Source organism: Pipra filicauda, unplaced genomic scaffold (genome assembly GCF_003945595.2).
Source record: "Pipra filicauda isolate LSUMZ 115617 unplaced genomic scaffold, ASM394559v2 scaffold440_size556015_pilon, whole genome shotgun sequence".
Taxonomy (NCBI): Eukaryota; Metazoa; Chordata; class Aves; order Passeriformes; family Pipridae; genus Pipra; species Pipra filicauda.
In genome coordinates this window covers 460,302-473,899 of record NW_024104577.1, presented here as the reverse complement: position 1 = coordinate 473,899, position 13,598 = coordinate 460,302, and the positions used below count along the sequence as shown (strand labels likewise).

General features: G+C 39.9%; 2 protein-coding genes across 5 annotated transcripts in view; both read right to left on the bottom strand.

Moving 5' to 3' along the window:
* Positions 1–3,916: 3,916 nt before the first annotated feature.
* Positions 3,917–4,711, bottom strand: LOC120324159. The gene is made up of 2 exons (XM_039385849.1): positions 4,397–4,711; positions 3,917–4,345 (listed from the first exon to the last, which is right to left on the bottom strand). Exons 1-2 carry the CDS (start codon positions 4,700–4,702, stop codon positions 4,028–4,030), a joined length of 624 nt encoding a protein of 207 aa, XP_039241783.1. The 5' UTR covers positions 4,703–4,711; the 3' UTR covers positions 3,917–4,027.
* The window catches only part of LOC113989388 (coiled-coil domain-containing protein 171-like), a 45,901-nt gene continuing 36,232 nt past the window's right edge, over positions 3,930–13,598 (bottom strand). For 3 of the 4 annotated variants that reach the window (XM_027723885.2, XM_039385847.1, XM_039385846.1), the window contains exons 16-20: positions 11,692–11,837; positions 10,954–11,008; positions 9,528–9,659; positions 8,061–8,196; positions 3,930–6,685 (exon numbers count right to left, since the gene is read on the bottom strand). In XM_027723885.2, the coding sequence (XP_027579686.2) occupies positions 4,740–6,685; positions 8,061–8,196; positions 9,528–9,659; positions 10,954–11,008; positions 11,692–11,837 (2,415 nt within the window). In that variant the 3' untranslated portion in view covers positions 3,930–4,739. The remainder of the gene's footprint in view (positions 6,686–8,060; positions 8,197–9,527; positions 9,660–10,953; positions 11,009–11,691; positions 11,838–13,598) is intronic. The other variant, XM_039385848.1, reaches the window with a different exon arrangement.

Genomic DNA, 13,598 nt, shown 5'->3' with positions numbered 1-13,598 from the left:
TTCTGAAAAGATTTTCATGTTTTGCAGCTCCCAAACAGACCCTGACACTGGGAACACAAACACCCACAGAGTAAGCTGGTCCCTCTGGGTTGTGTAATGCTGAGACTCCTCAAAATGGGGGATTCAGGAAATCTGCTCATAGAAGCACACTCAGCTTCCACATCTGTGTTATTTATGTCTTTTTTTTTTTCCCCTGGAAAAATTAACTTTATGTGAACTCGTATTTACTTGTGACTATTTGCAGCATGGCAAGGAAGCCTTCCTCAAATGAAGAATATTTGTTTAAGAGCCTTGTGATTTTCCAAAATGCATGTTGTGACTCGACGGTCTGTGGAGACTGACTTTCTTCTTTAGTGCAGGTCCACCCATCAAAGATGGGTGATTGCCACTGTGTGTCATAAAACTTCATCTGATTGATGCCTATGGATTTTTTTGATTTTTAGCTTCTTGTAGATTTTAGGACTAGCTATAGTTAGCTCACCCTTTAGCACAGTAGTTTACACATTTACCCAACCCTATTACCCCATTTCATATTCAACTTTCTAAATTCCTTTCACTTGCTTAGACTTCCCTCAAGATAGGCCTTCTTTCTGTTTAAGAACATTTGCACTCTGGCTTGAACAACAAGATACATCATAGTCAAAGCATCCCTCAAAACCCAGAACTTTGAAGGAGCTCCAAGGACTGGACGTGCTGTAATGAAGAGGAAGATGAGGAAGAGGGGGTCCCTGAACCCCTTGCCTCAATTTCCAGAAGGGTGTGCTGGGGGGAGGACCTGGGGGGTGGATAAATCTAAGATTGGATGGAATAATACCTTAAATTGTGGAACCCCCTGGACACGTGTGCACATGTTTCTATACCCCTGTGGGGGAAGACCCTCTATTAAAACTGCTCTATTATCTTATCTCTACTAATAATTGCCTGGTGAGTAATTTTTTGGCTCCCAATCTTAAGGTAGCAGTTAAAACCAACTCCATGGCAAAATAATGGCATCTCCAAAGGGCAATAATTCTTCATTTCCCTTTCTTACATATTTAAGGAGCTCGGATTTTCTCAAAAAGATTTTTTTTACTTATTTGGTTAAGAAAAAACAAAGGACTATTGAAGCTTTCGCCAGTTCTTTCTTAGTTTTAAAAATTCTTTTCTGATGTTCAGGGAAGATGGTCTCTACCAGCTAAAAATATGTAGGATTGAGACACCTGTCTGTGCTAAACAGATAATGGAAATTAAGTGGCTCAATACCTTTGAGGTGCTGGATTTTTCCTTAAACCTTAGGGCTGGATTTTTCCTTTCTTTCTATATTTTTGTTTTAAAATTGCAGTTGCACTGGAGATGGCAGGTGCAGCTCTTCTATTCCATGGAGTGTTTGTGCATTGATCAGAAAACAATTACCATTGAATGATGACAAGGGTACTGAGGGCACTAAGCTGAGTGAAGGGCTTCACCTTCTTAACCGCAGGGCAATACCTGGTCTCTTTTTTTAAACACTTTTCCTAGTGTTGTGTGCCTTGCACTTCTAGTTGCCACAGCCATAACGTGCTGGATGCCACTTCTCCTCTATGGAAATAGGGAAATATCTGTAGTTAAGGCATCAACCTGGACAGAAAGCCACGTGAGGCTAAATTCATAGAATCATAGAATCATAGAATCAGCTGGGTTAGAAAGGACCTCTGAGATCATCAAGTCCAACCCTTGATTCACTACCACCGTGCTTACTAGACCATGGCACTAAGTGCCACATCCAGTCTCATCTTAAAAACCTCCAGGGATGGAGAATCCACCACTTCCCTGGGCTGCCCATTCCAATCCCTGATTACCCTCTCTGTAAAGAATTTCTTCCTAATATCCAACCTAAATCTCCCCTGGCAGAGCTTAAGACCATGCCCTCTTATCCTACTGCTGATTGCCTGGGAGAAGAGACCAACCCCCACCTGGCTACAACCTCCTTTCAGGGAGTTATAGAGAGTGATGAGGTCTCCCCCTGAGCCTCCTCTTCTCCGGGCTAAGCAACCCCAGCTCCTTCAGTCTCTCCTCATTCTTCCTAGCAGAACATGAAGGAATCTCTGTGTTCAGTGCTGCTTGGAAAAACCAGCAGGATTTTATAGAGTTTTGATGCAGAATATTCTCAGACCAGAAAATACAGGCCTAGTTGTGTTGCTTATAATTTTAAATTTAATACAACTTAAATTTAAATTTTATTAATACCATTTAAATTAATTATAATAATTATATTAAAAATTTAGTATCATTAAATACAATTTAATAGAATTTTAATTTAAACAAATACAACTTCTGTTTGTAAAAGTAGACCTACTCTTAGGGGTTTCTGCCACCCAAACAGGGACAGCTGAGCACGACTTGACCCAGCCCCAGTTGCTGCCTGGCATGGTCAAGCAGATGAGAACTGCTACAGGGTTACCTCAGTGGTCGTCACAACAACACATGGCCTAAATCCTACTAGGATCAACATTTTTTGGAGGGATTGGAGTTTCCTGAGAAATGGTTTATGCTCCTCATCTTTTTTGACAACTAAAATAGCCCATGTCTGCAGAAAAGAGGAACCTGAGCAAGCATTTTGAGTTTCCTGAAAGGAACAAATCTCTTGGACAGGAAGAAGCATTCCCACAGAACTAGTAGGGCGAAAATCCCAGTTATCTGAAGACACCTTGATAATGGATTCAGGGGATTATGGGCCACATCTGCCTGAGATTGCAAGGTCCTGGGCATGATCATGTAGGTGCAGATGGTCCTCTCAGTCCTATTTCTGTGTATTTCTGGGAACCGGAGAAATCTTACTTGAGCCTGTGAGGAACTGAGTTTGGGAAGTAAAAGTTCATCTCTTTTCTTTTTTTCCTTTGGGTGGCATCTATTTGTAACATCAGCCAAACCTACCTCCAGCCTGATGCCTCTGATCATTGCAGCGAAACAATTTATGACAGTCAGGAGAAATCAGCCCTTCCAGAAGGTTTTGTCCAGTGTTAGCTGTGAGTGAGACTCAGAATAAAACCATTATAAAACCTCAACCACATTGGTAGATTCCCTTCCTTTTCACCCTGCAAATAAGTTCTGCCTTCACTTCTGAATTGTCAGTTGTTCCTTAAGAATGGAGAGTCCTTTTTATGTTTTGGTTGGTTTTTTATTTTATATCATTTGGAATTGGGGAAGGGTCTCCTTCATTCACCAACTCCAGACCACACTGCCTTTGGAATATCACCCACTGACTGGTTTTTTCCAGCCTTGGTACTTCTAGATGAGGAAGAAAGTGCAATTGCATTTCCAGCCAAAACCAAATGAAGAGTGGGGCAGCCAGAAGATCTTGTGCAGATGTAAGCTTTCAGCTGGAACTATAGAGCATTTGTGTTCCTGCCGAAGGGATTTGTATCACTTACTGCAATCTCTTTGCCTGGATGAGACTCTTACACAGCTGAAAAAGCAGAAAGATCAGTGAGTGTGCACCACAAGAGCCATCACACCTTTTCTATTTTGTTCAATCTGCTTTAAGTATGCAACTAAATGTATATCTTTGGTTGAGCTGACAAGGGAAAAGAAGAGGCTCAGGGAACCACGGCGGGGCTGCCATGAAATGACAGAAGTCATTTGCATATGCTTTACAGAGTTCTCTCAATCTTAATGAAGTATTGCAGTCCTGGTTTAAAATAGACAGGTATGAGACAACTTTGACAGAAATAGACTAAAATAGCTAATGGATTTTTTTAAGAATTAAGAAAATTACCCAAAATGTGTTGTTTTGTAACATTAAAAAATATACTACATAAAAATTAACTGCAATAAATAAAACTTAAAAAAAATAACTGTTTCAGGGTACAGAGAATGAGAAACAGAGAAATGTGAAGATATGAATGGGTATTTTCATAAAAATATAAAATTACGGACAAAAACCACACAGACACCAAACTACAACTCCAAGGTAGTTGTTAGATTATATTTTAATTACATCATTTTACACTAACACATTTTTTTCCTTCTAAAGGGGAAGCTGACATATAGCTAAGGGAAACTGACATAGCTAAGACTCTGAAAATTGATTTCCTTCTGTTTTTCTAGTACTGGATAAGAGATCCTGGCTGAAAGTCCTGATTGAAGGCAGCGAACTAGATCTGTTTGTTGTGTCCATTGTGTCCATTGAAGACCCACCACCAAACTGGTGTGGTCTCACAAAGAAGAATGCATCCACTGAAGGCCCAGAACTGATTCTGTCCATCAACACACCAGAGGATATGCCTGAAGACCCAGTACCAATACCAGTTCTGTGTGGTATCACATTGGAGGATAAGTTTCTCGCAGACACAATAAAGGTTCTGCTCTGCCTCACACCAGAGGATATGTCCAGTGAAGAGCCAGTACCGGCTCTGTCCGGTAACACATGGGAGGATATGTCCAGCGAAGAGCCAGTACCGGCTCTGTCCGGTAACACATGGGAGGATATGTCCAGTGAAGAGCCAGTACCGGCTCTGTCCGGTAACACATGGGAGGATATGTCCAGCGAAGAGCCAGTACCGGCTCTTTCCGGTAACACATGGGAGGATATGTCCAGCGAAGAGCCAGTACCATCTCTGTCCAGTATCACACCAGAGGACATATGGATTGAAGGCACACTATAGGTTCTGTTTGGCTTTGCACGAGGGGACATAGAGATTAAAGGTGGAGTATGACTTCTGTCTGGCGTCACAGTGGAGAACATGCGACTTGGAGACAGAGTTCTTGTTCTGTCCAATATCTCACCAGGGGACACGTGGATTGTAAACCCAGAAGCAGGTCTGTCTGTTATCACACTGGAGAGCACTTGGATTGAAGACCCAGTACTGGGTCTGCCTGGTATCCCACTGGAGGACATGTGGATTGAAGGCTGAGTCCTGCTTCTGTCTGCTGTCCCACTGGAGGACAGGTGCATTGGAGGCTGAGTACTGCTTCTGTCTGCTGTCCCACTGGAGGACAGGTGGATTGGAGGCTGAGTACTGCTTCTGTCTGCTGTCCCACTGGAGGACATGTGGCATTGGAGGTTGAGTACTGCTTCTGTCTGGTATGTCACTGGAGGACAGGTGCATTGGAGGCTGAGTACTGCTTCTGTCTGCTGTCCCACTGGAGGACAGGCGGATTGGAGGTTGAGTACTGCTTCTGTCTGCTGTCCCACTGGAGGACAGGTGCATTGGAGGCTGAGTACTGCTTCTGTCTGCTGTCCCACTGGAGGACAGGTGCATTGGAGACCGAGTACTGCTTCTGTCTGGTATCTCACTGGAGGAGAGGTGGATTGGAGACCGAGTACTGCTTCTGTCTGGTATCTCACTGGAGGAGAGGTGGATTGGAGACCGAGTACTGCTTCTGTCTGGTATCCCACTGGAGGACATGTGGATTGGAGACTGAGTACTGCTTCTGTCTGCTGTCCCACTGGAGGACATTAGGGTTGGAAATAGACTACTGCTTCTGTCTAGTATCACATCAGCAGACATGTGGATGGGAGACCGAGTACTGCTTCTGTCTGGTATCCCACTGGAGGACATGTGGATGGGAGACTGAGTACTGCTTCTGTCTGGTATCCCACTGGAGGACAGGTGGATGGGAGATCGAGTACTGCCTCTGTCTGGTATCCCACTGGAGGACATTAGGGTTGGAAATAGACTGCTGCTTCTGTCTAGTATCACATCAGTAGACATGTGGATGGGAGACCGAGTACTGCTTCTGTCTGGTATCCCACTGGAGGACAGGTGGATTGAAGGCTGAGTGCTGCTTCTGTCTGGTATCCCACTGGAGGACAGGTGCATTGGAGGCTGAGTACTGCTTCTGTCTGCTGTCCCACTGGAGGACATTAGGGTTGGAAATAGACTACTGCTTCTGTCTAGTATCACATCAGCAGACATGTGGATGGGAGACCGAGTACTGCTTCTGTCTGGTATCCCACTGGAGGACAGGTGGATTGGAGACCGAGTACTGCTTCTGTCTGGTATCTCACTGGAGGACATTTGGGTTGGAAATAGACTGCTGCTTCTGTCTAGTATTACATCAGCAGACATGTGGATGGGAGACCGAGTACTGCTTCTGTCTGGTATCCCACTGGAGGACAGGTGGATCGAAGGCTGAGTACTGCTTCTGTCTGGTATTGCACCAGGGGACACATGGATTGAAAGCTCAGTACCAGGTCTGTCTGACATCAGACCAGGGGACATGTGGGTTGGAGACCGAGTTCTGGTTCTTTCTGGTATTGCATCATCAGACATATGGATTGAAGGTCCAATACTGGCTCTGTCCGGTATCCCACTGGAGGACATGTGGATTGGAGACCGAATACTGCTTCTGTCTGGTATTACATCAGCAGACATGTGGGTTGAAGACCCGGTTCCAGCTCTGTCTGGTATCTCACCAGGAGACACATGGATTGAAGGCCCAGTACTGGCTCTGTCCAGTATCCCACTGGAGGACATGTGGATTGGAGAATGAGTTCTGGTTCTGTCCAGTATCCCACCAGCGGACATTGAAGACCCGGTACTGGGTCTGTCTGGTATCACACCTGAGGACACATGCATTGGAGACTGAGTACTGGCTCTTTGTAGTGTCATGCTGGAGGACATTTCAGCTTTTGCTGGCAATGGCCAAAACTCTGGGACGTAAGTCTGGTCAGCCTGACTATCTAGCTTGAAGCTACTTGGATGTTTAGACTCTTTCCTGCTTTCTGCAATAGAATAAAGAATAAAAAAAAAATCAAAAGGGAATCTATATTTACTGTTAAATACCTTCCACAAAAGGTATGTATGTGAAGTACTTGCAAGTGTATCCTTCTTGTTTGAAGCACTTATTTAAAATATGTGGCACCTGACCACATACATTAATCTCTAATAGATAGAAACAAGGACCTTTTATCAAGTATTCTGCACCAGGAAGTGTTAGAAAACAATAGCATACTTTATTTGAAGAGCTACAAATACTTAGAGAGAACTTTTAACCCTTATCATTATAATTTCTAGGGCATGGGTCATTTTAATCAAGTAAACAAACTTATTTTACAGTCTTCCTATCACTGTCACTAGGAAACATTTGCCATGCTAACCACAGAAGGTACTCATTTGCTTTTTGATTTATTTTACCATCAATTGAAATCAAACACTTAATACTCTTCAAATGTCAGTCTGTTAGAAGATGGTGTGCCTATGACTTCCAGATTATTCCAACAGGAATTCACAGAAATTAAGGAACAGCATTATTGAAAAACCACATCGTTACTTGCTCACGGCAAGATCCGTCCTTTGGGGATGTTTATGCAGCTGTACTGCTGCAGAATGCAATTCTCTGACTACCACACCCCAGAAGTCTTGCGCTTCTACCACCTGCCAGTGGAAGACTGCCCTAAAATTCAGACTACCAACTCTTCTTATGTGACTTTTCACCTCAGGATGTTGCCATCTCTGTTTCAACAGCTCAACTGTCTTGCTCTTTTTCTTGCAGTTATTATTAGTAACTTTAACATAAACTTTCAAACCCAGGGGCCACTGTGAAACTATAGATAATGGAGGCTCCAGTCACTGAGAGCTGGTTACATTTGGTTCTGCACTTTAATTACACTTGCATCCTATTAGCAGAACCTTTTGCCTTGTGGGCAACATTTAAATCAAATTACTTCAATTTCCAAATGTGTTACAATAGCCTAACAAGCTAAAAGTATACATACCTAGATACTGAGTATCCAAAAAAAATTTTGTATAGAAAAGGTTAGATGAGGTAGAGAGAAAGCCAAGCAGAGTTTTCATCCAGCCTGCATCCAAATCTGCTCTTGCAATATCTGGGAAGCATTCCCCCAGTCATGTTATGAATACGTTATGGTTTTGGCCCATGAAAGACACTCTCTGGCACTTAACATGACACCAGTGGACTGAGTGTCTTTCTCTTTTGAAAAAAGTCTCAGGCTGTTTCTATTGACACTAGTTTTACTGCTCCATTATGTTTATAATTAAGTAATAATGTATTTGCCTACAGAAACTATGCAGCTTGAAGGGAGATGCTGGCTAGGAAACTACATTGAAATGACAACAATTGCTTGAGAAGTGATTTACCATAACTTTCACGAAAGGTGAATGTTTGTTGTCTGGATCTTTGGGCTGCAGTGTGAAGCTGAGGAGATTCTCTCAGTAATGTTTCAATTCTACTAGCTGCAAGTTGGTAGATGTCCATAAAACTTTGAATCACGTCCTTTGAAAAATAAAATAAATCATCAGTGACAAGCAAGCTATATCTAAATGCCAAATAGCATACTTCCAAATTCATTAGGGAAGAGAATTTTTTGTTAATTGGAGAAATTGAACAAGGTTTATAAGACAGACAAAATAATCTGATTACAATACAGCTTGGGAAATATAATTGTTTTTATGTATATACTGGAAGAATGTCCCAGTTGTAATATTGATTAGATTGATAATAAAATCAGCAGCATGACAGAGTACCAATGATTAGGCAGTACTGAAAACTTTATATCTACCATAAGTACTTGAAAATATTAGTCTTCCTTAAAAGTAGCTGATCACATTTTATAAGTTATAGTTTTCTCTTCAGATAATATGAAATTGTCCTTTTGAATGTAAATCTGTAGTATAGACAAAAATAAATTTAGTACCTCAAAGGGGAATTTACAAACCTTTTTTGCTGTTTCTCTTTCTCAAACACACTACTGCTTTTCAGAATAAAAGTTAACATAGCTGAAATCAATCAGGTTTTGTCATTGTGAAGTGAAGGAAACAGCAGTAGCAAATTAACACCATCATATATTTTTTCTCATCAGAAAAAGCATCCAAAATGTTTCAGTGCTATGGTGCTAGTCCTAAAAGAGGATTCTTGCAGATCATATGTGCCTGTCACAGATTGATTATAGCAATTCTAGAGGACATGTCCGCAAACAATTCCACTCCTTTTAATAAGAAGTGTCCCTAAAGTGATTATTAACTTCTTACCTCCTTCAACATCACAGGATATAGTTTTGCATACAGTGAAATTAAAATCAATTAGCTGACTCCTAGTTATAAAAGGCAAATTTTACAATAAAATCTCCATAATGTTCTGAGAAAGTTACCAAACAGGCACACTGTAACCAGAGATGAGGAGAGGGAGAAAAGGGACAGGGAGAGAAGGGACTTCACAGTGACAGGACTGTGAACCATTGATGCTGTTTGCCTACCTCCTCAGTAACCACAAGCGTTTTTTTTAAATTTGTCTTGCTCATATGAAGAGGAAGAAAGGGAGGGGGATAGAGGGATATTAATTTTCAGGTATACGTGCATTTCTCCATGGTCATATTCCTATCAGTTATTTAACACCCGCAAAATTAGTACTTCCCATTAGCTCTGAAATAGCATGTGCAAGAGTATATATGGAAATTATTTGTCTTTCAACTGCTGACTGCAATAGTTTTGAAGCTTTTTGCTCTCCACACATTCAGAGCAGTCTAGCTGCTTGTTCTATCTCAGATGCAAAAAAAAGAAAATGAAAATAAAAATAAAGAAAGAAACAGGATTGTTTTAAACTCTAACCTGGAATGCTATAGCCTCTGGCCTGCCCCAGAGTTCTGCATCTGGAAGGGCATCTATTTGCAGTCTGGGTAGCTCCAGGCAGAACTCAGTTGTGGCTGCTGCACCACTTGGCACCAAGGCCTGCTCTCTGACCTAAAAAGAAAAAAATCCCAGTATCAATGTTGATTCTCCTTCAGAAAATTAACGGGGATGAACTGGTCCACTTGAGCCCTTTGAGTGGACTTACATGGATGACTGAACCTCCGATCCAAGAATAAATTTAGGACTATTTGATTTTTCATTGGAAATAAATCTCTAATTCAGAGTGCTGGGAAAAAACACTACAAAGAAAAGGATCTTTCCCCAGTCTCAAATGAGAAGGCCAAGGACACAGCCTGTACATGTTACTGTAAAAACACAGAAGTTTCTGCATGACATCCACCTCAGAAGCTTAAGAGAAGCTGTACGAAGATGATGGTGGCACGAAGCAAATTATCTGTCAGCATATTTTGCTACAGCTAAAACACACATTTTAGGTTCTGTCACTTTCTGTGAAAGTTAAAAGAAAGAGAGACTTGAAAAAGATATCTGAAAATTAAATTAACAACAGTTTTGGTGAACACAGAATCTAAAATAAGGAATAGATTCCCACGTTGCTAGGAATTAAAAATGTAGTGGAAATTAACACTCTAAGGTAATAAAAAAACACTTTTCCCCCTCCCCTCTATGCTGCTCTGGATTAAAAATAGTTATAACGCAATCAGTCATTAGAGCTACTGTTAAAAAACAACCAAACAAACAAAGAACAAAAACCCAAAACCAAAACAAACCAAAAAGCCACCTTTCTCCCAAATAATTAATGTATGCAGCTTCGCTGGACCTTCAAATAATCCTATACCTGGGAAAAATAGTACAAGTCAAAGAGACAACTTAATATTATTACTCAATTTAAAAAGGGTTTTAAAAATATCACTTAAGTTTCTGACCACAGGTTATTACTTACTGTCTTCTCCTTATTCTGTTTATCATGTATCAAAGGTTTAAGTAGTACACACAAAGCCAAATATTTTATGGCCACCATGTATGTGACCTCAGCAAATGACCTCCACCTCACCCAGTAGAGAGTTAACTCAACAGCAGTTGCCAGTTTTTTGGATGTTCCATAGTCAACCCTTGGCAACCAGAAACAGTAGTCAGTGATCGAGGGAAAGTGAATTTTGTAGTAACTTTTATATTCAAAATAAGAAGTTTGTGTGCTACAAAATTACATTTTATTTCACTGCATTTTTTTTTTAAGATTAAAGAAGTTGAAGAGGGTAACTTCATCCCTAAGGAAAGGAATTTGTTCTAAAACAATTTCTACTCCCCTCCTTCCCTGAGGATAAGCGGTTGTAAAACTCTGATGTCTTTGGAAACACAAATCAGAGGGAACCCTTCAAATTCTTACCATCTGAAGTGTGGTTTCCACAGCTTTCATATGAGTAATGATCAATTCTCTGTCACTATTACAAGAAAAAGAAAAGCAAAAACAAGTGAGTAGTTTATAAAACTAAAGTTCTACTGATGTAGAAATTAATTTTCTGCTACTTTATAACTGTCATGTCTTATAAAATAATTCTTGATAACTCAAACTCTTACAATTTTATCTCTCCTTTTTATATCTCCCATGCAAACCCTAAAAATAGTTCGTGTACCACTATTTGGCAAATTTCCATATGAAAAATGCTTCTATTGGGGATAAGACTAGGTCCAAAATGGGTTTCAGCCCCTTTGGCAGCTAAAACCTGTCACCCAGCTGATGCTTCTGTACTTATTATAAATAAACTGCATCTCTCTATAAAAAGACTATGTGGAAATAGAAAGAATAATGATTTCTTAAATGAACAGACTGCTAAGGATTTGCCAGAGAGATGTTTTCAAATCCTTAGGATAACTGTAAACAAATGCCCATACTACTTCAGCACTCAGAATCTGGAGACTATTATGGGATAACTACAGAAAACATATCATCTAGTATTTTGAGCTAATAGTTTTCTTTTTAGAAGACAATCTCTGAATTTCAAAGAGAGGCAGATGTACTTTTGTCTTCTAGCATCACATTAGCCAAGGTTAAAACCCTGTACATGAAAGTAGGAACTGATGTTTTGTCTGGTTTAAGGGATGTCTCCAAGGTCTCAGAACTCACTTCTCTGCTGTAAGCAGGGCACGCTCTGCATTTTGGACACTCTCTTGCAGTCGACGCCTGTCCTGCTCCATTTGGGTAAGAAGCCTCTTTTGGTGGTTCAGAACTCGGTCTTTTCTTCTCATATCCATTGCTGTCTCTGGGAGACTCTGAAAGCAGATAGAAAGCAGAATTACTTGTCCGCTCAAATAATTAACTTCAGTTTATGCCATTGCCAGTTAACCAAAGTGGAAAACTAACTGGCTGTGAGGTAGATTTGGACCATTGCGTACTAAGTTTTTGCTTGAGAATTCATAAAACCATTACTGACTCAGAACCCTCAGTTTTTATTATATTGCCTATATTATATTGCCTTTATTATATATGCTTTAGCAAACAAAGTGATTGTAGTCACTTACATAATGCCACTTGCTGTCACAACATCTGTAATTTCTAGATAATAGTCTAAAACATAGATCTCAGATATCCAAGTAAGTTTAGGTGCCACAGGCATTTCACCTCTAGTGGTTTAGGCTGAATTGCAGTGCCTCAAAGATTTAAGCTAAGTTTAACATCACTTTGCTACAAAGCAAGCACTTGTTCTCATGAGAATATCTATTCTAATCAACAAGAAAAGAATGCATTTTTCATTTGCATTAGGTCAAAATGTTTAGCAAGGTATGATTAAAAATGCTTTATGAAGCCACTGAGTTGTATGTACTTTCGAGTTAAAGAGCTTAGTAATTTAAACATACTAGCTGTTCTTGAATAATTCAACGTAATAACACCTCTTCCAGAACAGACATCCTATGTTCACATGTCACTCAGCTTCAAAGTAAAACTAAACAAAACTTTTAAAGTGTGTGCAATAATATTAATAAAAGAAAACATATAAATAATGGAAATTATTTTTCAGGGACATTATGCGGCTATAAATGCAAGAAGAGGAAAAGGAACAGAAGGCACAAAATTGTCTATCACCTTCACCTGAAATCCACCCATGAATAGGGAGGCTGCTCGGGGAAAACATTCATTTCCAACAAGCCTAGAAATCCCAAACTCCACCTGAATTTAATGAATTTAGATGTGTGTCTTTAGCAAAGGACACTACGTTTTCAGAACACAGAATGTGCATATAATGATTTTAATGAAATAGCTAGTGAAAATAAACATGCCAAACCTTCATATCAGAAAACATTTTTCCATGAGTGTTATCAAAGCATTTGGATGAGATTCTTTTCTGACTTATGATGTTGTAAATCAGTGGCAGCTTCACTAAAATTAGCACAGTAAACAAGCCCAAAACGGAGGGTATCTTCTTCTAAAACATGTATTGAAGACTATTTTGGGGTATATCAGTGGCAGCTACATGATTTAACGTATATTGCACTTGAAATGCAATTCATTAACAATTTATATGACTCACTTCACAAATTTAAAAATAGATTGGTTTCATTACGGGTACTAATATCTCTAAAAGAAAGTAACTATACACACAATGGCCATCATTAGGAAGAAAAAAATATTACTGCATTAAGACTAGCTTGTAACAGGAGTAAAATTTCTGTCTGGCATAGATAACCATTTAGCGTTTGTGTAAAAGTTTCTTTTCGAACACAGAGCAATCAGAGCTACTGACTTACCACATCTAATAAAAAACAGTAGCATAAAATAGTTACTTAGTCCCAGTTGACCTTGACAGTGATGAGCTACCTTGGATGTTTTATGGTATAAGCCATTAAAGAGATAAACATATGCAAGATTAAAATTTGAACTGATAAAGTGAAGAAATTAAGTATTACTGCTTTAACAAGCCTACTTTATGAAAGTACATGAATACCAAAATACCTCCTTATTGATAGCTGCTAAGCATGAATAAGTTTAAAATTAAGCTATCAAAACCAAAAGTAGCTAATATTATATTTTTCCCC